The 26,685-nt window shown below is 39.4% G+C and overlaps 1 protein-coding gene across 3 annotated transcripts in view; it reads left to right on the forward strand.

Annotated features, from left to right (window-relative positions):
* The window catches only part of dpr12 (defective proboscis extension response 12), a 250,778-nt gene that overhangs the window by 191,696 nt on the left and 32,397 nt on the right, over positions 1–26,685 (forward strand). For all 3 annotated transcript variants that reach the window (XM_067355354.1, XM_067355356.1, XM_067355355.1), the window contains one exon: positions 9,521–9,655. In XM_067355354.1, the coding sequence (XP_067211455.1) occupies positions 9,521–9,655 (135 nt within the window). The remainder of the gene's footprint in view (positions 1–9,520; positions 9,656–26,685) is intronic.

Below are 26,685 nucleotides of genomic sequence, written 5' to 3' on the forward strand. Positions count from 1 at the left end.
GGGCGAATCTGGAGCGCGTTAATCACGAGAGCGGCGGCGCGCTCTCCCACGCTCACGCCTCGCCGCGATTAAAAATAAATAGGAGCCTCGTTTCGCGTCGGCGTAATCGAACGCCCGACTCCGTCGACACACGTTGTTCGCGACGCGTCGTCGTCGACCAACGCGAAAGGTCGCTGCAGCAATTTTCAGACCGCCGTTGGCGGTGCACAATGGAGGGACGCCTCGGTGGGTTGCCCGCATCGAGAGTGACGAATAAGTAGAGAACCGTGGGTACCGGCCTGTCAGCCTCTTGTATTCGCGGTTCGCCCGCCATTCTCTATCCGCCAGCGTTCTCGCTACATTTCCACGCCGACGCGGCTTAGTTCGAAGCTTATGCGCGCGGAAATCGACGGGCGGCGGCGGCGGCGGCGGAAAGAACTCATTACGGCCGTAGCTTTTATGCCACACGATTCTCATTCTCCGAGCGAGTCGTCCCGGTCCAAACAGACGCTGTATGTGTATATTCGTGGAACGTGGAAATTCGAAGGACACGTTTTCGCGAGCCCAGACAGTTCGGACTGGGGTTTCCCCTCATTCCTCGCCTCGTCCGCATCTCCGCGAGACGAGAGAAAGAGCGCCGTGATGTTACGACACAAAAAGCTGGATATTGTGGCCGTCACTGCAGCTTCTGAAACTGAAATACGTGTTAATAGGACGTCGGTAATTAATGGCCGCAGCGCCCGGCATCTTGAATGGCTAAGAGAGATTTTTATAATGGATTTTCTCGTGGGTTTCTTTAAAACGCTCGTTGTTGTTATAATCATGTTGCACAGGATTTATTAACGTTACGACGTAATTGATTAGCGCGCCCCGTCGGCCGCTGTGTTTTCTAGCCGAGCACAGCTCCTCGCGAGTGGCTGACAATTTTCTCGCATTTCTCGATACTCTGCGTAAGAACCGGAAACTAAGAGGGAGAAAGAGGGAGAGAGAGAGAGAGAGAGAGAGAGAGAGAGAGAGAGCGCGCGCGCGCGCGCCTGTAAACCAGAAGACATCTGACCCATAAGACGCATGATAAATAAGCGCATAATGCGTTTAATTTCTTCCTCGAATTGTTAGATGCAAATGAGAAGGTAGAACACAATGTAAAGCCCGGCGTAAATGCATTGATTATACGGTCGGAACTTTGTGCGACTTCCGCGATAACGCCCGACTGCATTCAGCTCACAAATGACATGTCGTTACGTGCAGGATGGCTGCGAGATGTTATGACAGAAAACAAGAAAATATACGTGTCTCTGCACGGAGGCGCGCGCAACGCGCGTCACATTTTTTCCCATCTTGCTGCTCTGCAGCAGTACGCGCGTATTTGCCCAACGTTTCGCGCACTCCAGCCTCCCCTCCTTTCTCTCTCTCTCTCTCTCTCTCTCTCTCTCTCTCTCTCTCTCTCTCTCTCTCTCTCTCTCTCTCTCTCTCTCGTGTAGTGCCCGTTCCCTTATCGACGTAAGTATACACCGGCCAATCTGTCGTCTGTCACGTTCGCGTTGGACGCGGGGGGTATTGCATCGTTTCAAAGAAAGGAAGTACAACGTCAAGTAATACAGATGGTACGTTAGATGAAACGCCTTGCGCGCGCGTACACTGCGCTCCTTTTTCTAGGACTCACGTGTCACACCTTGCAACCAGGTGCCTGCCCGAACCAATTCCCAGAAGTACCTATGGATTATAAATAGCGTAGGGGCCACCGCGGTCTGAAGATAAAAAGATTAAGCCGGCTGCTGCACGGTATTTACGCGAATCTTTCGCGTCTGACTTATCCCGAGACAACTTGACCCTCCCTGGTCCTGACGTTCCCGTAATTAATAGCTTCGAATATATCCTCGCTGAGCTCCTCACTCCGAAGAAACTTGCGATAACATCGATCGACATCGACCTGATATTTTTTTTATACAAGCCACGCGGTCGGAATAAATTATGAGCGAAGAGATCGACCGTGCATTAACTTACGATACGCGTTCTTTACGTTACGATTCCTTGAATCTGTTCTTGGAAATAAATTTGTGTAATTTGATTAAAAAATGAATAATTTTACAATTTATATTCTATATACGGCAAATATATGTATATTTATGACAAGCGAAATATCGTAAAATTGTGCAATCCTATTTTGCGATCTGATTCTACGAGAAAACCGTCGGAGTATCAGATAGATCAAAAAATTTGTTTCTATCTTTTTTTTTTTTTTTGTTTATTACCGTAAAAGCTATACAAGAGAAAAAAACGGAATGACTTTTTCGATCAATCTAATAGATATGGGTCGCGATAGAACCAGACCATTGTATCCGACCGTTGAAAAGATCAATAAGATGATAGTACATTAATATTCATGTATCAAACTTATTAGGTCGCAGAAAAGAGTAATACAGCGAATGACAAAAAGAAAACGATACAATGCGTATTGTAAAAACTATAATACAGATATATCGATTAGACATTAGACGCACCATTACCTTCCGCAAACGTCGACACAGTTTTCTTTTTCTTGGGATTCTTCTCCCCATTTCCAATCGTGGCCCCAATTGTCCTCGTTACGTCAGCAACCGTCTCCGCTGTATAGGCGCGCAGGCAAGAGGCGAATTTACGGGAGGGGCGATTTAGCGCTCGTATCGGAATTAGAAGCTATGGTACGCGAAAGTTTCCCCCGCACATATCACGATTATTCAGAAACCCCTACGCGAGCTTCATACAAATTATCCCGTCGCTGGTGTGCGCGTGTATGTGTGTGTTGGCCGTCACTATTCACGCCAGCTTGACTCTCCGAAACGGCTTTACGTCCACGAAGCTATCGTCCACGCACCGTTTGACATGTCGTCGAACGTCGTTACGTATATCATCGGCCGCGAACGTGCCATGGCACGCCGCGCCGCGAGTTATAGTCACGCAGAAAGCTTCTACGTAAGCACGATCGAGACAGGTGCTTAGTGGTGTAGCGCGGAAAACATAATATAGAATAATCTGGTATTATGATAAGAGAAATGCATAAACTGTGATTTATTTACGCAATTAACATGTTATATTTTATTATTGATGCTTAATTGATGCTTGATAAAATCACAGTATTGAAAATGATTACGTTTAAATATTTTTATTATAATATTTGTTCATTAATTAACCAGCCATTGTAATTTATCGATATATATCGATTAAAGTTATGTTCTTTTTTTTCGAGAGAACCAATTATAGCATTTGTTCAAATTAGAGCATATATAAAAGAACAACACATATTGATCAGCTATTGTTACAAAAAATGAATAGTACTTTCCAATTTTCATACAAATATTCTCAAAACTCACGTGAATTCTCGACTTCTTTTTAATTTAAAATCAACGGTACAGCGCTACTATAATTAAAATAGCGCTCGCGTTATATGATTATACAAAAGTCGTGTGTATATGATCGATAAGAATAATAATGCGCGAACATTTTATAAAGTTTTCATCACTTTTACGAAAAATATAAATCGCAAATAGGGGATTATAGCTTATTAAAAAAAAAATTCGGGACGAAAGAATTAAGATGCCTCTTAAGCAGGATTGTCGCGCGCTTGTTTACACGATAAGCGCGGGATGAGCCGGCTTGTGCAAATACTATTACAGTTTGAAGCGCATATATTGTATATCGCACCCTGCGGCGAGCAGGTGACACCTTCGCCCGTGTGTTTGATGAGCCGCCTAGGAAAAGAAGTGGATTACGACAGGAGGCGGCGACGATGACGTCGCCGATCTCAACGAGCTCGCGCTTTTTCCCGTCGCTTTTCTCTGTTCGCGGTCGGCTGTCCCGTGAAAGTAGATGACGTATGCGAGCGTTGTATTTTCACATTGAATATTTTACGTCGCTTTCCAGTGGAAGCTGACATATACACATCGGAACCTCGCAGTTGTCAAGAGCCCTAGAAATTGTACAGCGACAAATGCATCCAGTAAGCGTTGATGGAATTATATTTACCGCATGATATTGTTATTACTTTTCGCACCAATAATTGAACAAAATAAGGCTACCTGAGAAATAAAGCTCGCGCAAATTACTGACGGCTGGACGAGACAAGATAACGGTGTAATTGAATCAAAAATAGGGATTATTATAAATTTCGATAATGTTTCCTCCAATGGAAAGATTTCTCTTAAATTGCTGCATGAATCTTTTATTCTGTAATAGAAAGGCAGTTCCTGAACCGCGGAAGCTGCTTGTGACGTTAGCCGCGTTAAATGCACGGAAAAGCTATGTAAGATAGAACAGTTTTATTGCGAAAACTGGATGAGCTGCGCGCTGTGTCTAGCGAAACCATAAAGGCAAAGGTTACGAGCAATGAAGTTCAAACGCTTTCGACTACCACAAATTATAATTTCCATAGCCTCAGAAAATGAAGTAATACTTTTTATTGGCAGTTTACTTTGAAGGTAATAAAAGTATAGGTAATATATACTTTACATGTGAGATCGATTTTTCTTTGGTAGAGAAATTACCAAACGATTCCGAAGTAACGAATAAAAACAATTATAATTTAAGAAAAAAAAAAAAAAAAAATGTAATTTGTCGCTCCAGAGACATTCCAATTTTGTGCAAATAATTTACGTAATCGTCATGCCATATTTAATCGCATTAAAAAAAAGGGAGAGAAACGAGGAATTGAGGTGCACGCGATTGTGATTAAATATACGAGAGAATACTCGTTAATAAATGCGGAATTATTTACTGATACTCTCGTTTGGAACTACAAACAAACTGCTAATATACCGTAAAAGGTAATAATCCGACTGATTAAACCGAATTGCATTAATCCAATTACGACTGTGTGTGTCAACGCGATAGGGCGAGCAATGTTTTATATGGGATTAAATAGGAATATCGTGATAAAAAAACACACACACACACACACATACATACATATGGTTTGGTACCATTGTGAAGCACGCAAGCAAACGCGAAGTAATATGGTGTTACAGACACATGGAAGTTTTTAATCAACGCAGGGAGAAAGCAACGATTGACGATGGATGAAAAAGCCATATCTATGGATTTTTGTGATCACGAAATTTTCGCAATTTGAAACAACTGCGAAACGATTGTATGGAAAATATTTCTTTGTGACGAAACATTTTTAATTATTATTATCTGAACAAAGGAAGACAAAAGCGCAAATAAAGAATGTATTTGTTAGCGAGCTTTTCGTATTTAGCAAACTGTTGGAATGTCGTATTCTTTAACAAGTAGAAGTTTTCTGCACATTTACGTCTACAGTTTCTGTGTGATCTTGTTGCATTAAAATTATTAATTTGATGCGGTAAAAATATGTTTACTGTACAGAAAACATGAGGATTACAAGACAGCGTATGAAATAGTTTAAATAGAAATAATCGTAATACGTAGATTAAACGAGAAAACGATGAAGAGGAATTACCATGCATGCAAGGAAATATATTAAACGCACAGAGCGTTTGTCATATTCCGTTACACATTCAATTTGCAAGTTTCGCATAAATAACGCAATATATTATTTTGGAAAAGTCAGCGTTCAATAGTCGCATCTGCCGCGAATACATCGAGCCACGTGCGCATAAGGAATCTGTCTAATATATTTGTGCAAGGGTCAAATGGCCGACGCAAAGAGCGTATTTTCGTGGAGCATTTTCGCAAGGGAACGAGACCCGGCTGATATATGCTCGAGCCTTACCCCTGAAAATCCGGGACGCTCGGCTCTCCTTCGCACAATTGGGAGATTTTCGAACGGTCCGATCCATGACAGACGTCATTTTTTATCCCCGCCACGTCAGATAAGAGTATCCGCGCGTTTTCGGAGGCAGCAAAAAAAAAAAAAAAATAATAAATAGAAGAGAGAAGCGAACGATACACGAGGTCGATAATCCCGCGGGAGGGATATTCCGAGCCAGCACGACGGCCGCGTATTAATCGCGAAAAAAAAACGCGGTCCAGTTCGAAACGTGAACGCGACGAATGCCATTTACATAGGCAATTCGCGGCGCGACGGTAATTGTAAACGCATATCCGCGCCAGATGGTCCGCGATTTTATCTTGAAAAGCCGGCAAAAAAGCTTGTCGTCCGGCGCACGAAATTCATGGCGCAACATTTATAGCAGCGCTCAGCCGACGGTCCCTCTCTGCTGCCGTGGCAAGATAAAATTTCGTGAGAAAAGCGCGGTAATATTTCCTTCGCAAATTTATCTGCCGTTATTCAAGCACGATGAAAATAAACGTCAACTCTTGCGCGGAGCGGCGCGGCGCGACACGACGCAGCCAACGTTCAGCGAGATTTTCACGATTGAGGAGACGACGATAAACACGAGCGGCGACCGGCACTAGCTCGTCGCATTCTGGCCGATTAATCAGAACGCGCATATTTTTAATTCGCGCGATTTTCTACGCGCACTGACTGCATCGCCGCTTATTTGACGCCGAGAGACCGCGAATAGTGTATACACACAGCTGCCGTCAGTCGTATTTATGGAGCTTGCCGGCGGAATGAGTGAGTATATCACTGCGAATGTAGCACGGGCTAGCCACAAATTCGCGCTCATGCTTCATGCAGTGAAATTCCTTCGTCCATTTCAAGTCGGTTCTTTCTTTAATGGAAATGTCGATAAGTTACATTAAATTATCAAATTGTTAAAAATACCTTTGAACGCGCTTAACATGATTAGAGCAACATATTAAATCAACTTATGTTGTTTAAAAAAAGAGAACATTATTTATACACTTTTGTAAAATATTAATTTATTGTCTACGAAACTGCTCGTATCGATAATGAATTTGATAAAGGAATCTTTTCAAACAGCAAGAATAAGCGTGACGTTCTCAATGGAAGCGTATTGCGAACGAAAACAAATTATAAAATGCGATAATAGAAAAATCAGCATGTCGATTTAGTTGATTAAAAAAATACCGTCGTAAAGTGTCCGTGTTGGGCAATTGAAATGGCGAGCTAAAAATCACCTTGGGTCTTTAGCCGTGGAGAATAACAATTACTCGCTATTGCTCGCCGCCCGAGTTTATAACCGACAGATACGCCGTTCTGCTGGATAACAGATTTTTCAAGACAGTTAAACGCACGGGGATTTAATTAACTGCGCTCTCGTTTCGCAGTTCTTTTGTACCGCGGGAGTGACCCATCCACCGCACCGCCACCGTGATAACAAGAGCATCAGCGCTTGTCAATTTCCTCCTTTGTCATGCAAAAGCACACACAGCTTTCGTACCGCTATTATAACGCGTCGTCCATAGAATATACCGTTTTATTAATGCGATTATACACCGGCGCGCGACAATGGCGTGTACGCGCGTACAACGAGTCGAGACTCTCTCCGCTGCATATCCTTTTGAAAACGAGTAAAAAAAAAAAAGAAGGAAGGAGGAGCAGCGGAGAACGGCGAGAGCAGCCAGGCGTTTCATGACGTTTCATAACTGCAACGTATACGCGGCCAGAAGGTGCGCGCGTAGTGTTTAAAAAAAAAAAAGGGAAAAAAAGAAAATACCATCAGCCGGCATCCGACTGTATATTTACTCACAGTGACGTTTTTACCCCGCATGATGCAGGGCTGCATCTCGAGGATGCACAGCTCGGCGCGCGCGCTGTTACGTTGAGCCAAGAAGAAAGTTCCGCGCAACGGAGGAGGCGGTCACGCTTCTCCAACTTGGCAGCGGAACGATACACTTCTCAAACTCGCATAATGCTTTTTTATGTGCGCGGAGTATCCACCTACCTATCTACCTACCTACGGAGACCATTGTCCTGTGGTAAACTTTCCTAGCGCAGAGTTCGCCGCTGCACGCTGTCGCTCTCTCTCTCTCTCTCTCTCTTTGAAACTACACATGTATACTCAGCGACATCCGATAGCACTCAAGATGGTTTCTCGAGCGAATACGCTCGAAAAAAGATCGCGGTATTGTTTCTTGAGTATAATCGAAAGATGAAGATGTGCGAAGAAAACGGCTTAAAAGTGACAATTCTGATCGTGATATCCTTGCGTTATTTTAACGGAGTTATGTAAGAACTAAAACTCCGGAATGAAATTTTTGCAGGGTAAATAACATTTTACATTAAAATTATAATTTTAGTCACGTTTCGCTGGACGGCGAGATAATCCCTTCTTGCTTTCGTATCTCCGTGCCATAAAGATTCTTGAATTGATATAAGATTCCCTTTTCTTTTAATTACCTTTCTTGCCGCTGTTGTAATGTTGCGATATTATGTTTATGCACATTTTTGCAATTAATGCATTATTTTGTTAAAGATTCTCTTATAAAATTTACTACAAATTACATTATATTAATAGACAATCGCTCAAATGTAATGAGATTGCAATTTTCAAGGTAATTTTGTGCTTATTATCACTAGCGAACAAAGAATGTTTTTATTATTAAAAGTTTTTATTAAAACGAAGTTATGTATAAAACGTTACACTGATATGTTATTGTAGATATCTTTCAGCCGTCTCTGAAGATTTTTTTGCTGAAAAAGATTGGAACTGCCAGGAAGCACTCAGTTTTCCATTGAAATATTTAATGGACTGTACTGAAAAACCCGGTATTTCGAGTTACAATGTTTTCGAACGAAGTTGTCGATAAGCCGATTTCCATGTATTCGAAACCCGATGAATTAATGTCCGTTCAACCTTCACCATGGTGCATTTGCATACTTTGAAGCACCTATACCCGGCTTTGGTCAAAAATATAATACATTTTTTAATCGTGATGTATCAATAGACACTGTTGAATCAATGATAACTTTATATGATTTATAATAAATACTTAGATATGATCACTAATTGGTGCCGTATAATTAAACACCGACTAATTTATTTATCACAATTTGTTAAAGATATTTTACACTTGCAATCAAAGAGATAAACATTGTAATATAAATTTGGAGAGAACACATACTGATTTATATTTGCTGCGAATGCGATAACTTTCGTTGTTACGCGAGTAACCAGACCAGAAGAGAAAATTTATAAATATGTAACTATAATTGCCGTGACAGCCCGTATCGTTTAAAATTATTTAGCGATGCCATTGTGCAATATTATATAATTATTATTGAAGCGACATTTTTAAACGAATATTTTGTCGCAGCATTTCGTAGAAGCTTACGAGCAAGCTACATCACGCCAAAGTTTTTCAATATTTCGGTAATATTTTTTATTTCACCTTCGTAAGTTTTTTTTTGGCGTAATATATGTTAATAATAATAAAAATAATTATAAATTACAAAATAAATTATAAATTTTAATATTGCATTTTTGCACTTTTTACGTACTTTATATTGAACACATCTGTACATCTTATCACAGTTTTATTATGACATTTACGGTTATAAACTCTGACATTTTCATTACGCGTACATGAAATGAGAAATCCAAAAACGTTGCTCCATTTGTTTTCTTCTTTTGCGTTCCAAATGTATCCTCGCATTAAGTCAAGTTCTAATTCTGTGCAAAGCAATTTACCTACTGCGTCTTTTATTTTTCAGGTCTCGAGAAGTACAGGGATACTGTCACACTTTGTCAATCTACATATAGTGATACCAGAGGCGTTTATATTAGGAAGCGACGAGCATCACGTCGACGTAGGATCTATCATAAATCTCGTATGCATAATAGAGAAGGTAAGACGCATTGCACATTGTACTCGTGAGACGTTTACTTTACACAAGCACGAGCGAGCCTGCTAATAAATGTAAATAACAGAAATTTCGCGATAAACGCAACTGCTGCGCACGCAGTTACCTCTTTTCAACCGACCTCTTTTCCGACGCTCTACACGCTTATGGCGCGAAAGCTTGTTACATTACAACACACCGCATATGCTGCATAGATATTAACAAATATTGATCGTTTTGTGTCTACCATATTTGGTCACACCGACGTGATATATAAATAAATCGTTTACATATTTAATATGTTTACACGTACCAATTTGGCGCGAAATTTCATTTTACAATTGCATTACGTGACTTTATTTTTATGGAATAAGAGGAAGTCATCACAATTTTTATCTCTGATCTCTATTTTCGTTATCTTGAACGTTTTTATTAACACAAAATAAAATATTCAATACAATGTAGAAAATATCTTAGATTTTCTGTATATGTATGATGTTTTGTCATTTGTGAATTTTTTATCTGTTTAACAATTGACAAAGATTCTCTTGACAAAAGTCAAAACATTGAATCTTTTTGTGCAAAAACAGCTTCAAGTTTGAGCTTGATTTTTTTTCTGGCTTTAATAGCGATATTACATTACGCGCCGACACGGCGTTGAACCGCTAACATGAGAGTGCATGCATAAGCGAAAGTTGGAATGACACACTGAATGAAGGCCGCGATGTAACACAATTTTTGCATTTGTCATAAACAAATTGTGATACGCAAAGCGTGTCTCTCGGGATGTTTGTTTGCGCACAGGATTAATTATCATCAGGATACATTAATAGCGACCAGCTTTGCCGGCTTGCTTTCATACGTATCATAGTAGTACGATGTTAACAAGAGCAATCCGTGCGTGGTCATGCCCGCAATTCCACGCCCGTCGTTTCATCGTCGTCGTAACTTTTGACCTATATCGCAGGATTATTAACGTTTCCGGAACTTTATGCGCGAATATTTGTTGCCGCGATACGCGATGCGCTTTCGGTCTCAAATATCGGAGCGTTTCGCTCGTCCGAGAGGCGCAGACGTTTACTCGCCGTTCGCTTGGCCCTATTTGCAATATTTCAGTTATTTTATCGGATTCTGCCGCTTGTCTGCGTGTTCCGCAATATGCAAGCGTGCTGCGCGGCGGCCTGCTCGTTTCCGCTCTTGCTCGATATTCGCACGCGGCCATGGCGACGCGAGTGAAGAAATCGCGAAACCCGATGACGTTGATTCTGTTTTAATTGGTAACTCTGTACACCAGATACCCATTAATTAAATTGATAAATTAAAACCGCTGCGCAGCGCCGCGTCGCTGCAATGCGGATGGAAATTGATTAAATTCGTGTTTCGCCTTTCGGTTGCGCGCCAACCAACCCTCGATTCCCAATTGACAAGGCGCCGCCGAGTCACTTAATTTTTTTTTTTTTTCATACTGTTTTACAATTCGTATATTTGTATCGACGTGAAAACTTCTTTTTTCGAAAGCATCCAAAGTCCACAATGAACGTTATTTCTTCTCGTTTAATTTGTTCTATTTATAATGCAACGGATAAAGTAAACGTCATTAATTCTGCAATTGTACTTCGTAAAGCATTGTTATTCTGAATTCGTTAGAAAAGTTCGAGATGTAAAGTAGACAGAATAGCGCGCCGTAGAAATACAAGTTTTGTGTACTTATGTTTCTTATTCGTTGCGTATACTCCACAATGCTCCATAGTACTATTTTGCTGTAAATTTGATCATTTCGTCCTTTTTTTTTGCCTGCTAAGTTTTCGTTTTATTTACTTTACAAGAATAAATTATATATTTGAATAATAAATAAAAATCGAGTCGCATATTACAACAGTATAATTTTAAATTAAAGATACTCGTAACTGTGCTATAAAATAACCAAGACTGAAAGGCAATAGGATCGTTCTGTCATTACGCTGACTTGACCAAGCATCGGAAAAATTCTCATCAAATATTGGAAGATATCGAATATAAAGGGAACTCTCGTTCACAGTTTTTATTCATTGCATCGAGCCAGCTTCATTATCGACTTTCATATACACAAGCCGTAACGTTATCGGCGCAATGACTTTGCAAAGAGACAGTGCACGTGAAGAGAACGCGTAGCGACACGACGCCGAAAACATAGTAATTGACGTGCCGCGATAGATACCGTTAATTAAACTGATAAATTAAAAGTGTCACGGTGCAGGGTAGCTGAAAATTGATCGCACGCAGATCCGGGCACGCGACACGCGTGTGGCGAATATGTATGTAAATGTGCACGGCTCGCACGCGCACTGCTCACACGCAACCGTTTCCACGCCAACTCTTTACATTTCACGCGAGCGTATCGAAATGCCGGGCTGTGCATCGAGTTTACGGAACACGAGTTCGCAAAAATACGCGTCGGCAAAAAGTAGAGAGTGCATCGCGGACCAAAGTTCCTGCCGGTACGGAGTGCGGGCCGCGCGCATCGAAATGCCGCTGGCTAAATAAGGGCGAGTAAAATGTGGGCGGTTTAACTTTGGCAAGTGCAACCGGGTCGGCTTAACTTCGAAACGCAACCGCGCCTGTAATCTTACTTCGGCACGCGACCGCAGCAGTTAACTCTCTCCTTTCGCTGAGCGTGGTTATCGTTCGGCGAAACGAACGGTCGGTGAACCGATGATTCGAAAAAAAAGTGCGTTGCAAACCGTAATAGGCGATACCTTCGCTTTTTGCAACACTTTTGCGAAATAAGTTCGGAAATGAGGTATAAATTTAGATCGAGCCGATGTGTCAATTAACGTTGCGTATTTTGCTCGTAATCGCCAATATAATTCACGCTTTATTGAACATAATATTACATACAGTTGGGACATACATCGATGCAGTTGGGAATTATAAAAGTAATATAGAGCCTGAACTAATTACGTCAGAATGAATAAACCATTTCAACAATTGAATCTGCGCGATATACAAACCGAAAAAAAAGAGTAAAAAAATCAAGTGATATTTGTCCCGCTTATTTTTTCCGCGCATTGGAATTTTTCCTGCGCATTTTGGACCTCACTGATTTCGCAGATGTCATTTGCATTTTCAAGAATACAAATTACGCATAAACCCGCGTAATATCTTGTCGTATATTTTTTAATGAAATAAGATTACCGTAAAATATTACGAAACATCACGCAACCGCGAGTGAAGCAATTTCAGTAGAAATCGACGTACTTAACAAAGGGTTTATATGTTAAAAAAGAAAAAAAAATAGAATGGAATAGAAAAGGAAGAAAAGAAACAAGAGAAAGATAACAGAAATAATAAATCATTCGACACTATATCGAGACAAGCTGTCGCAATGACATGTTATCGGACTCATAAAAATTAAATATCACCATGAGAAACTAGCATTCGCTGCACATCGTCGTTTAATTTCACGCGTGCATTTTATAGCTTTACGTCATTGGTTTCGTTGTGCGATACACAATTGCCGGGGTGGAAGGGAGATAGAAAATGACAGAGAAAGAGGAAGCATGAGAGCGACTATCGATCGACACGGACACGCTTACGTTCGCTCCATCCGAGCTTAAAGAGGAAATTTTGGAATTGCCGCCGCAGACGAAGTTTTGAACTTTAAAGCAAGAGATAAAGCTCTCTCTCATCTCTGTATTAGGGGAAAGATTTCATTGGGCCATCCGAGGATAGCGTAGATAAAAGTCGCCGCGAATGGGAAATAAGTGCCTCGTACTGAATTCTCTTTAGAGCGAAGTGAGTATTCTTTTACTCGTGCGAATAACACGTAAATCTTGGGAATCGGCTTAATATTCCCCGCGCCGCTTGTAAAACCATGTAAGAATAATTTAGCTCTAAAACCTATCTCACTATTTTGGAACTGGAACATTCGGTCATTTAATAGTCCGAAAATGGAAATATACTAGTTTTATATTTAGTTAAAGAAATTCACTACGTTTACTCAATAAAAGATATACTACATTTTAGCATCAAATTGTCAGCAGTAATTATATAATTACATTAGCAATTATATAACTTTTTATGGTGGATATAAAATATACACGAAGATTGCTTTAACACAAAATGCTTATCAATAACTATGACAAAACTGTAGTTATAATTAAAATTGGAATTTAGTAGAATACTATTTGCGGTACACAGAAGTTTAAACAACAAAAGTATAAAATTAGTATATTTCTGGTTTCAGATTATTAAATAATAGAATGTTCCAAAATAATGCGATAGACTAATGGAATATTTTAAAATTAAGTTATATCGTCTAATTTTATTATAGTATATAATAATATATCAAAGTATTTGGATATAACGCAAAATTTTATTAGTTAATAATCAAATTTAATTCTCTCATCATTGTTGTTTAAATATAATCGACGATTCTATTATTTTTATTAATAAATATGTATGTGGCATAAAAATAATATATAATTTGAAAATTTTTTCGCCATTTAAGATATTTTAAAATCAGCTTTTTATACACTTTTTATGCCATATAATAATATAATTTCGATAATTATCCGCAGACGGTTTTTCCCATCGGCATTTTTATCATTGAAAAACCGACGAAATTAGAACAAATGGTCATCGGACCGTTGACCCACCGTTCCATTTTACCGAAATCGTCGGATCATGATTGTTATACCAACGTAGTAGGGATAGTCATCCCCTCTTTACTCGCACTACATCGTAACAAAGTTTCTTGATTATCGGCGCAATCCTTAATTGAGAGACAATATACACATGTAGAACTTCCGCCCAAAATGCTCATATTATGTGTAATACTGTTACACATAGCTTTTAAACTTCTGCGTACCGCAAATAGTATTTTACTGAATTCCAATTTTAATTATAACTACAGTTTTGTCATAGTTATTGATGATTATTTCGTGTTAAAGCAACTTTCGTGTATATTACAAAGAAATGTGTAAATAGAGTCATATTTTTATTGTGACAAAAGTAATATCTTTGGGAATGTGTAAAATAAGAAGGGAATATATCAATTATTACGTGGAAAAGTTTTAATCTTTTCAAATTTAGAAGTCTTTCCTTACTATCTCTTCTAGTTTCTCCAAAAAGGCTGGAGGATTATCTAACCGCTATAGCTACAAGTTTGCACTCCGCGCGAGTTTTCTCTGATAATTTCATTTAAAGTGAAAAATATTTCGTAAATTTTAATTTAAAAGTTGAAATCCTCTTTCGAAAAAGGTATTTTATTAAAACATTGCTTGTCTAACCGACCGCATTTATTGAAACATGGTATAGTAATAAGTGAACGAGTGAGTCTATTGTAAAACAAATCCTACTCATATCTAAAACATTTGCTTTTGTGTACCTAAACGTGATAGTGAATACGATATTTTTCAATTCTGCAGTCTGTTTTTTTTAATTGTAAAATATTTCGCATTTTAATAAATTTTTTATAACTACTTCTCATGTGTTCATTTTTTTATCGAGAAGATAACTTGATATATACTTTTAAAAGCGAAGCAAAGGCTCAATAATGCACATTTAAATTTCATTTTCCCAAACCTGCTGTTTGAAGTAATTTCATTTAAATAGCCTCGACTATGTAAAGCTAATTATGCAATTTAACTCAATTTTACTCTTGAGTTAATTTTATGTTTCTCTGATAGACACTTATTGAGCATGAAATGTGAACAAATTATTAAGTAAAAATGAATCCCCCAAGTTGCATTTTTTTAAATACATTTTATCTTTTTATAAACGTTTGTATTTGAAGAGAGTTAAGGTCATAGAAATTATTTTTATATGCGAAGCTTATTTTGACACAACATTATATGCATCATAGCACTTGTAATATTATAGAGAGCAAAATAACGTTTTGCTACTTATATTTTATGTCGGCTCGAAATTATTCGACTCGCTTGGGCGCGATCGATAAGACGCGTCGTATTTCTGTTTCTCGTAAATGGAAAGCCTTTAGAGTATATACGCGGTATGTAACACGCGCTTTTCTACGTAAACGATAATCGGACTATTCTCACAATTACTTTCCGATAAAGGAACTGAAGGAACAGTGCTTTTTCACATACATAGCGAGAGAGCATAATAAAGATATCCGTTTATCTTATTTCCATCTACCGCGCTCTGTTTTTAGAATCGCGCGAAAGCCGCTTACAGATAAGCACCTACAGGATACTTCCATTTGCCGATTGGACAAAAATCAATATGCGCCGCTATAAGCCAGTAGGTAGAATTTTTAATCGTCGCAAGTGGCGGACATTGCAATGATGCAAGTCGATTGGATCGCCGTTGCGCGGGCGATTCACGGTACATTATGCTTTGCAAAGCATTCACGCGAACAGATGTTTACTCTACTTTATTAAAAGCGAATCATAAAAACGAAAAAAGTCAAAGCAACAGATAAATATTTTATTCAAGCCATTGGCAATTTCTAAGGTTGATATAAAATAATGGACTATCGGAAGCGCAAAGACAAGAAAAAATTAAGCGCTTTGCATATTTTTCATAAAGATATATTTTAAATGTATAAAACGTAATTTTGCAAAAGAAATAGTAAGAAGTGAATTACATGCATAAGTACATCTCGTTTTAATTAAATTCTCATTATTAATTTGTGCTAAATGTTCGCAGAAAAATTAAATTGTAGATAATTGGCGGTGAAAACTGCGCCGCTCGTCGTCACTTATAGATAATGAATCAGAAAAAGAGAGAGAGAGAGAGAGAGAGAGAGAGAGTAAATTCAGAAAGACGAATACAGGCATGAATCTTGCGGTAATGAAGCGCGGCTTGATTAAACCGCGACTTGATCGTGCGTCGTACAAAATTATGATAGAGCCAATTAAACTTTCGGCAAAATTCTCATTAGCGGCCATACAGCAGCTTCGCGGCTGAAACCATTGGATTTCCGGGAAACCGGGCTGCCGGGCTTTCTCGTTAAAAATATCGATTCGTCGGCCTAGATTCCACCGAAGAAGTATCGTCTACAAAACGAATTTTTCTTGTGGGCATTAAGGCGGTAATAAAAATCGCACGCGAAGCTATCGAAGTATTCGTTGCGGTGACGCCGGTTCGTAGATTCGCGTGCGATACGGCGAACAGAAGGCGGATGCATAAAAATGAGCTGAAGTGAAAAGCTTAAATAAAGCGCTCGCTTACAATGCCGATGACAGATGACATAATAACATACAATCATTGTATAACATGATATTATTATACAATGTAGATGGATTTTTGACAACATTGTAGAAACATCATTTAATATCTGCAGTGTATGCTAAATACAAATTATAGTTTTTTTATAAACTTCCTTTGTAAAACAAAAAAATGACGAAAAAACATGATGAATTTTTAATGCTGCGTTTTATTATATGGTAAATACTTTTTACTCGTATAAAATATGCAAAATCTGAAAAATACGCCATATATATTATCATTAATTATTATTTATATTTGAATTCGCTACTATCGCCAATATTTAAACGTTGTAAATATTTTGGCGGAAGAAACGAGACATTTCAATTCCCTGCGGGGTCTCAATTGCTAAAAGACAAAGAACTTTCATTGTTAATGCAGAAGATGTTTCGAAGGGGCGATATTCTTCAAAATTAACGACCATTCTCCTTTCGGGACAAAGGGCAGACTTCTGTCGTTAGCTGCATGTGTGGTCTTTCACGACAGGCTATTAAGATTGCATGGTAGAGTGCAAGCGGTTTGCGGAAATCGTAATGTGTACGATACTGTGCTATTCTACGTGTAATAATTGAGAGAACACGTGAAAGGGCAGTAAAACTGGGCATTAATTTTCACAGTTTCTGCTGGAAATACTTCAAAAGCTCAAGGAAAAAGGTGGGGGTCTATTCTCGCCTTTTACACCCGCCAGCTACGGCGTAATTATAATCCTCCAACCGTAAACATTATGTACGTGCGTCCGCATAGTCGCAATTTACAGCATTAATTCACATGCACACCTTAGGGAAACTCAGCAACGAAATAATGGGTGAACACGGAAGCAGATTTATAATTAAAATTAGAATTGTAAAATTTCCGCCTATAAAACATTTCCAAATTTTTAATTAAACCGTCAATTCCCCGGTTGCGATCGTTATTTTGTTATAATGCGATTGATTGTTATTTTATTTTTTCCGCAAAATTGGAGAAGCGGCGGCATATGTTTCATCGATAAAAATATAAAATATTAAAATTCGCTCATTCGATATCGCGGTGCTTGCCATTTTTATTTCCACAGTAATTACATGTGCAATTAAAGAGCTTGCTAAGGTTGCCGTATATTTCACGTTGAATATAATTTACAAATTCAATTTAACGGCGCGTGTTCTAGCTGGTGAGCTAAAATATTGAACGTCAAACTCATATCGTTCTTCCAGGCAAATCACCGTCGTGTTTTTATAACTGAACACACTTGATATACCATTTTTCCGAACGAGATAGAAGATATAATTTTTTTTCAAAATGTGTAATAATTTTAAATGGAAGGTAACATTTAAATTTCACGATTAACGTATCGATTTCCCGCACGCTGTGTACAACAATTATGCTAAATTATAATTGTAGTCAGTAACTTGAAAACATCGCTTAACGAATTTTCCTTAAAATTCCTTTGGCACGACCACCATAGCAAGACGGGGAAGTAACTTTCAAATTCAATTTTATGTTACGTCAGTACTTTTAACGAGGACGTAAAACGTTTTGCGCAATAAGCGCCCTTGTCGTCCTTCCGAAAGGATCAACGTCGGTCCTGCGTAATCTTGACATGTAATTCTTCGGCAACGGTAAATTGTGATTATGTTTAATCATTCTGAGTTTTACCGCGGAATTTAATCATATCGAAAGTATTTCACCTAAGAGTTTCTTTTTTCATGATTTTGCATCAAATTGTACAATAACGAAAATTTAATAGCAAGCACACTTTTCATCAAAATGGGACAGAGATTTTTTTTTATAAATTCTAGACGACAGCTGAAAATATCTTTCTTACATAACGTTCTCTTAACAATTTAATGAAGTATCTTTTATGAAACCAGGAATATTTTCAGCGACCAATATTCCTCGCGTAACTCTTGTATACGAGTATCCGCTCTTCATAAGCGAAAGCGTTACGCGAACGCACACGTCAGTTTTTCAACGGCTGATCCGTCCAAGAGTATTAGCCTTAAACCTCGAGATAGCACTTGAACTTTTGGCTGAGTCAGCCCAGGCGAGAGAAAGCCTCTGATATAAGCTCTTTGTCGGCCGTAAGCTTCGCTATGGACGCGATGGATGACCGAGCACACAGGCGCGGCGGAGAATATATATTCCTTTCTTTTCTAATAATCCCACGAGCGCATCACGAAGCCCTGCGGGCAAAAAGATTGACCGCTAATCTGCACTTATCTCAGAGGATGCTGTCGTTCTTCGATTCTTATGACACAAAACGAGAGCGGAATTACGCCACGCTAAGCCCCCGAAAAATTGCAAGTCGAGTCGAGTGCTTCTTCCAGCATGGTCGAAGATGTTACTAATATAATTCAAGCGTTGGAAAAAATATATTGGCGAAAATAAATATCGGAAAAGAAGTAAAGGATTATTATTAAGAAATAAGAAACATTTTTATACACGGAGTATTTTATTTTATGTCGAAATAAGAAAATACTTTTTTCTTGTTGAAGCAAGAATGTGACTTAGAATTCCCGAATTGTGAAAATGAAAACGTATTTGTGTTTACAAATATGTACAAAAATGCTCTTTTCACTTTGTTGACATTAATTCTAATTTCATTTCAGCTCATTTGTCACTCGATAATTTTCTCGCGCCAAGTAAGGGTTTAATTTGCCAACTATTTAATATAAGTAACTATACAAGCGATGTCTCGTAACATTTCGCTAAAGACGTTTTAACGACAGGATGCATAGTCTCGGCGAGTTTACGTCAGGCGGCATCCAACGCGCCTTGTAATTCGTCAGCGTTTTGCCATTAATTTGCTAACCAAGTTGCACGCTCCAATAAGCACCGCCAAATTTCCACTACACGATTACGTGCTCCATTAATAAGCCTCACGTTAATTAACTACATACTTAATTAATTAATCTCGAGGCCTGTTTGACGTCGATAACACAGCTACACTTAAGAAACTTACCGGCATCCGTTTTAACGTTACTTTGCGTCTATCGTCGTTAACGTGATCGCCGCACTTTCTCTAAGTCAAATCAAAACGATGACGAAGCTCGGGAAATTATCGCTATTCTTAATTACTTGGAAACTTAGAATTAACCTCACCGCGCGCATTTTATTCATCTTTGCGATAGAAATCTTTAATTTGAAGTCAAAGTCAAAGTATGTATAATGCGAAAAATTGAAGCAACGATCTCATGTTTATTAATATAGATGATAAATCAAGAATCATACATCATTTTACATGAAAACCACAAAATAATATTACATATCGAAAAGTAATCGCGCGCATATTGTTTTATTGCGTTTATAACTCCATCTTCTTTTATAAAATGATTAATAAAACGATAATGACTTTGTACAGAAGTGCCGCTTTTTCCGAGATCCGATTAGGACTTATTAGAATCGAGGATACTTATTGCTAGCGAATGGGAAGGTTTAGCGAGCGTCATTAGAGGATCTAGTTCAATAGCTCGTTCTATTCTGTCTTGAAAGCGACTGCTTGACGATAATGGAGCATGCAGAAATGTCGCGCGATTTCCGGAGCTGTTCGCGACGTGCATTTCTGCACGCCGCGACGCCAGGCGCACTGCCTGCGCCTGACATTTATCGTACGGCACCCGGGCTTACGGTATCTCCTGTTTAAACGGTAAACAGGATCCACGCATACCGTCGTCCGCATCTTCCCGCTTCGGTTCCCAGGCGCGGCGTTTCTCTTGGGACGACCTACTCGCGCAACTTTTCGACCCACAACCAAAAGTGGGTCGACGGCAAATAGCAATTACCACTTCGGCACCCGATCCGAAGGAGAAACGACGGAATGGAGAAAATCCGAAGGAGAAAACGGCCGTGGCGCGAACTCGACACCGTGACGTAAAAACTCTGTTTCCGAACTGGATTTTCGGAAAACGGACGTTTCCGATTACTGGTGTGACCGTTTACGCGCGCTTTTTTACACACTGACGTCAGATAGCGATTTACGGTGTCGTATAAAGTTTGTTATTGTGTGACCACTTGTGTCTGTTTACGTACGTGTGTACATGCACATGCATTTGCACGTGTACATGCGCTGCCGGAACTACTCGTGTTTCAAAAAGCGTCCCGGACATGATTCGTAATTCCTGCTGAACGACCCTCAGGTGGATTCGATTTATCGCATCGAGCATCATCGACAGGAGTAAACTAGAGCTTTCTTCGGTTGTTTGTTTTTTCAGCTCTAAAACAGTCATAAAACCGACCGGACAGGATGCTGATCAAATTTTAGAGGTGTGATATCCTTACTAGAGGTGTGATATACTCGTAGTACAACACTTTCCAGCGAGCGAGCTCAACATATGAAAAACACACGCATTCAAATATAGTGTTCCCTGACGTAAAATCTGCGTATAAATGGGATTTTTGAAAAAAAAGAAGAAGCTCCATTTTGCGCTCTGTTTAACCCGATTGGTGTGTCAAAATTTGATACGCAAATATATATGTGTGTGCATGGGATGTTGACAACATTTGTTATTCCGTGAACGTTGCTAAAGTTGAATTTTTTTATTTTTTATCCAAAAATTAATCATATTTATATTCATATTTGTTTTATTTTACCATTTTATTCTCTAGTTACTATAAAAGAATTATTTTGTCATTGTGGTTATTATTGTGGTTGAACAATTTTTCTCGCTCAAATGGCAAAAAGAAGCGAGCTGGAATTGTTATAAACACCTCTTATACCTTAATCGACAGATTAATACCGATATCGGACGAGCACTCTCTTGCAATCTCGTGAAATTCATTAGGCGACCGTTTGTGCGTTTATATACACACGGATTGCGCGCGAAATCCGTTATTACCGCCGGCAGTTTTCGTTTATATTCCGATTACAAAATTCTGCGGGAATAGCATATTTACGAGATGAATCAATTGCAATGAAAAATACATAGCTTCGAGCGAATCCTTCTTAGCTGGCAACTGAAATGTTTATTACTTTTATCGCAATATTCAATATTATCAAATACGACTTACAATATTAAATATACATTTTAAAAAATATAGTTTTACGCAGCAGTATAAGAAATATATGTATCGATTAATAAAGAAGAACATATATGTATCTACCGTGAAATATGATTGCCACAGATAGCCATAAATTATTTACGTTTTGTGAGCTCCAATTACGAATGAATCTTTAAAACGTTTTGTATCCTCGAAATAATTAAATAAGAAATGTAATTCGAAACTGTCGCGCAACGTAAAAAATGTTGGACAAATTCAATTTTCGCAAAAGTGGCTATTTTCGCTTGCTTCCCAACTCGCTAACACACATTTTACACACTGTCGACGTCAAACTAACATTTTTGCACCGAAATTCAATTACAAATTATCGTACGTATTTTTTTTAAACGGCTGAAGTATCGATTAAATCGAATTTTGCACGTCGAGCCCATTTTTTGAACGTGACCTTTCGATATTATCGGCGGTATCGGCAAACTTGACGTGGAAACTCAATCCTACGGTAACTCGATTTATCAGCGCGCTTCCTCGAGTGTACCGTAGACGCAACGTTGAAGAAGAAAGGTCGACGACGACACGCGATTAAGGGATTGGAGGAACTTCTTCATCGAACGCTATCGTCGATATGATACGATCGATCAAGCGCAATCGAGAGAGTTTTTGCAATTTCTGGAAGACACTCCTCTGTGCGCAAGGAGCGCCTTTAAATCTCCATTTGCTTCATTGATTCCGAATGCACGGATTACCGGGTCGCTCCACTTCTGCTATCTTGCGTGACGATAATATTAGGTGACTCCATAAAATTATAATTCCAAGGTCAAGTTAAATTTCGCGTCGGCGAAGTGATAAAGTTGCAAATAACTCTGCCGTTAATGTTTACGTTAATTTTCAGATATAACAAAGTGATAATATTACATAATTCAATTATACGCGTACATTTTCGGGCGACTAGTGCAGAATAAGAGATCTAATTATATTAAATATTTTTAAATATCTTACTGTCAGTATATGTGCGCTACCAAATGAAGTATAGCAACGCACACATTCTAAATTTTTTCTTCCAAATTCTTGACACTTCGTTATAAAATTTCCATATTTTTGTATAATAATTAGTAGGAGATTTGGAAACTTGGCACAATTTCGACCGCGTCTAGTTCGAATCTGCCACAGTGTGATGACATCTTGATAAATAACACTTGAATAAACATACAAGGAGTCGATAGGTACATTGATCCCAGATCACCCTTGATGATCAGAAGCTCCCTATGGACAGGCGCCGTCGTAATCTCAGGGAAGTCTGCGCGAGTAATCGTGTGCAGTCCCGGACGCCGGGGAGGCGGCTCTGCCCCGTTCCGGGAGGCGACGACGACCCTCTCTTATCGGGGCGTCGAATTGCTAATCTTCGCTAAACTCAGCGAACGGAAATCCAGTTAAGTGGGTGTCGCGACCGGCGACGAGGACGCGCCGGCAAGGGACGCGCGGCATATACGGGGAGATCGAATTTCCTTTTGGACGCGGCAAAACTTGGGGGACAGTTTGGCACCCGATACCCACCTACCTACCATAATCACGCTGCCCTTGTCGCTCCTTTCTCTCTCTCTCTCTCTCTCTCTCTCTCTCTCTCTCTCTCTCTCTCTCTCTCTCTCTGTCTCTCGCTCTCTCGTCGACCCTCTAGGGCCGTCGATACGCCCGGCGAGAAGAACTTACTGAGGGTGCCAGTAGGGCGACGCCCTCTCGTCTCTCGCACCTACTGGTTTACTGCACGTCCATAGCGGCTTAACCCTTCTCGACCCTTAACCCGCTCAAGACGCGTAATCCGCGATAAGCAATCTAAATCTTATTTCGTTTTATGTATTAATCCCGAAGTCATCGTATATTAATGTTGTAATTCCTTTTAATCTCGCGATTATTTTGTCGTACATGTTGTTTAATGAATAAATACGAGAAAATAACGCGAATGCTAAATTTAAATGTGCTTTTTCGTAACATTCAAATAAAAAATTACTTTTAGCAAAAAACATATCATATTATTATTTGTATTTATAATCTTATATAAAATATATTTAATTAATATTAAGTAAAGCGAGTAAATTTATATTGATATTAATACTGAACTTACTGATACTGAATTTAAATATACTTTTCCACTTAATACGAAGCAAAAAATAGATTTTTTCGCTTCAATATTAATTAAATATATTTTATAATATATAAGATTATAAATGCGAATAATAATGCGATTTTTTGCGAAAAGTAGTTTTTATTTGAATTGCGTGAAAAAGCATATTTAAATTTAGCTTCTGCGTTATTTTCTCGCATTTATTTATTAACTGACAAAATAAAAGATACATACAGAATAATCGTAAGATTAAAAGGAATTATTACTATCAATATATATTGTACTGTGTCCAATAAACTTAAACCTAGAAACGAGACTTAAACCACCCGAATTTCTAACGCGCGATGTATATTTGACGAGCTTTTTACAGCTCTTCTCTCCGTCCTTCCTTCAGCGCTAAAACTGGACGACGATTTCTTATGTAGCGATATTCGATACGCCTGAAGTACATATCTGTTCCGGTCACGACACAGTTTCATTTTACAATATTCGACAAGCTGCCGTAGAGATGGATCCGACAGACACAGCATGTCGACCGGTGCACGACCGATTTCACCCGCCTCCCCTAACTAGCGCTTTTTCCATCTCACGAATTGTACGCGGATGTTGGATGCGAAAGAGATAGAGAAACGGCGTAAAACAGAAAGGGCGAGAGGAGGGAAGCTATCAGGTGGGAAAATGGGGGAGAGAGAGTGAGAGAGAGAGAGAGAGAGAGAGAGAGAGAGACTGGGAATGAGAGAGAAGGAGAGTGACAGAAAACCAGGCCGTTTTTCAAGCCGCTTAACAACCGCCCCCAGGGTGTACCGATGCCGTCACACCCATCCCCTTGTCTACTACTGCATCAAGTTGCAACGTTACAACGACAAGCGCGGCGGCGTCCCCTGTTCCGAGCGTGTCCACCGTTCGCATGTCCGCGGGACGGCTAATAAACGCCAATCATCCGAAAGATTGCCTCTGTTCATACCGATCATGCCGTGCCAGCCAGTCAGCCATCCATCCAGCCAGCCAGCCAGCCAGCCAGCCAGCCAGCCAGCCAGCCAGCTAGCTAGCCAGCCAGCCAGCCAGCCAGCTAGCCAGCCAGCCAGCCAGCCAGCCAGTAGTGATCGGCTTTTTTCTCAGACCTGCATCTGCACCTGCAATCTCCTACCAATTACGCTTCGTCGTGCGACAAGTGGATTTATTCGTTCCGCGAAAAGTTATCGGCAAGAACGAATCGGTGAATCCTTTTCAAAAAAAAAGTATCCCCAATTAAGATGAGTAACGAGAGTTAGTTACTTTGAAAATTTGTTTGGGGAAAATATCGAGTTTTTTCCCGTCCACTTGGAAAATGTATTATTAATTTGTCTTTGAAAATTCAACATGCAATTAGACGAGACACACGGTATTGACAGAGTATTAAGAAAAATTTTCAAAATATGATATCCGCAATTTACCTGTTGCTCAAAAACTCGTGAATTATCTACATACAAATGGAACTTGTTTATAACGAAAAGTCTATTACTATTATCGCGTGGATATCAGGTAGATTAAATGAATGCAGACGTATAAAAAAGCACAGCGAGAGAAAGAGAGAGAGAGAGAGAGAGAGAGAGAGAGAGAGAGAGAGAGAGAGAGAAAGAGAGAGGTGTCGCTTCCAGTATAACGGAGAAATGGCTTGGAACACGCTATTATACGAAACTATTCTGTTGCATTTCTTTGCGCCGCATTACGTAAATACGTTTTTATTCCGTCATAGAAATTTACAAAGGCACTTCGCGTTTATTACTATAAAGGGTAATAGCGTTTCGGACCTCGTTCGAACGGCAAAAAGCCCATGGGCGCGCTCAACAATTTAGATGATTGATTCTTAATAAAATAACTCCTAAAAAAATGTCCATCTCTCATATTTCTTTCCACGTCTTTCGCCAATACGTTGAGCGATTAAAAATTTGAAAGCGCGCATATTATTCGTCATTGTTAAATTGTTTAAACACAAAAGATTTTTCGGAGCAAATGTGTCGCCCCGAAAAACGGCATATTTGCTACGAAGACAATAACGAGAACACAATATGCCGGATACAGAAGAGATACGCCTGTGAAATTGATTTCAGAGTACAGCGAGTATTTGACTAGAAAAAAAAAACCTCACGCAAGCCGCCTCACAATGGAGCGGAAATGGGAAGTGTACTAAGAGTACGAAATATCCGAGCGATCGCTCTCGAACTGTGTTTCAGCAGTGCATCGCCCTAGTTTTCCACTGTTGCCAAAGGAGCGTTTAATAAAGTGCGCGGAGAGGTGGCTTCCCCAGAGCTCCCAAATAGCGTCGCGTGCCTGTCGCTTTGAAAAAGCAGCTGGACTTTCCTGGCTTCTGCAGTCGCTCACACATACACACACATCGTACCTAAACTGAAAATAAGAAATAGTTTCTCGAATGGCTTTATCAAATCTCTTTTCGCAAGATACAGCACAGTTTGAACAATTGTAGATATTATCGCATAATTTTACAAGAAAAAAAAAAAGAAATAGAAATTGACAAATCTCGACTTGTGCATCGGTGTGTACAGCTTCAAATTATATTGTATCCTTTTAATTCCCGAATTTCGAGGCGGGATAAAATCAGTTGACGCCCTCGTGAAAAAAACATGAGAGCGCAACCCCGCGAGTTAAAGGAGCAATCGATTCTCTCGAGTTCTGAACGCGAGAAAAGCTTGGAGAGCAAGCCACCTTCGCGCGAAGGGTTAAATAAAGCGAA

Source organism: Linepithema humile, chromosome 5 (genome assembly GCF_040581485.1).
Source record: "Linepithema humile isolate Giens D197 chromosome 5, Lhum_UNIL_v1.0, whole genome shotgun sequence".
NCBI classification, from domain to species: Eukaryota; Metazoa; Arthropoda; class Insecta; order Hymenoptera; family Formicidae; genus Linepithema; species Linepithema humile.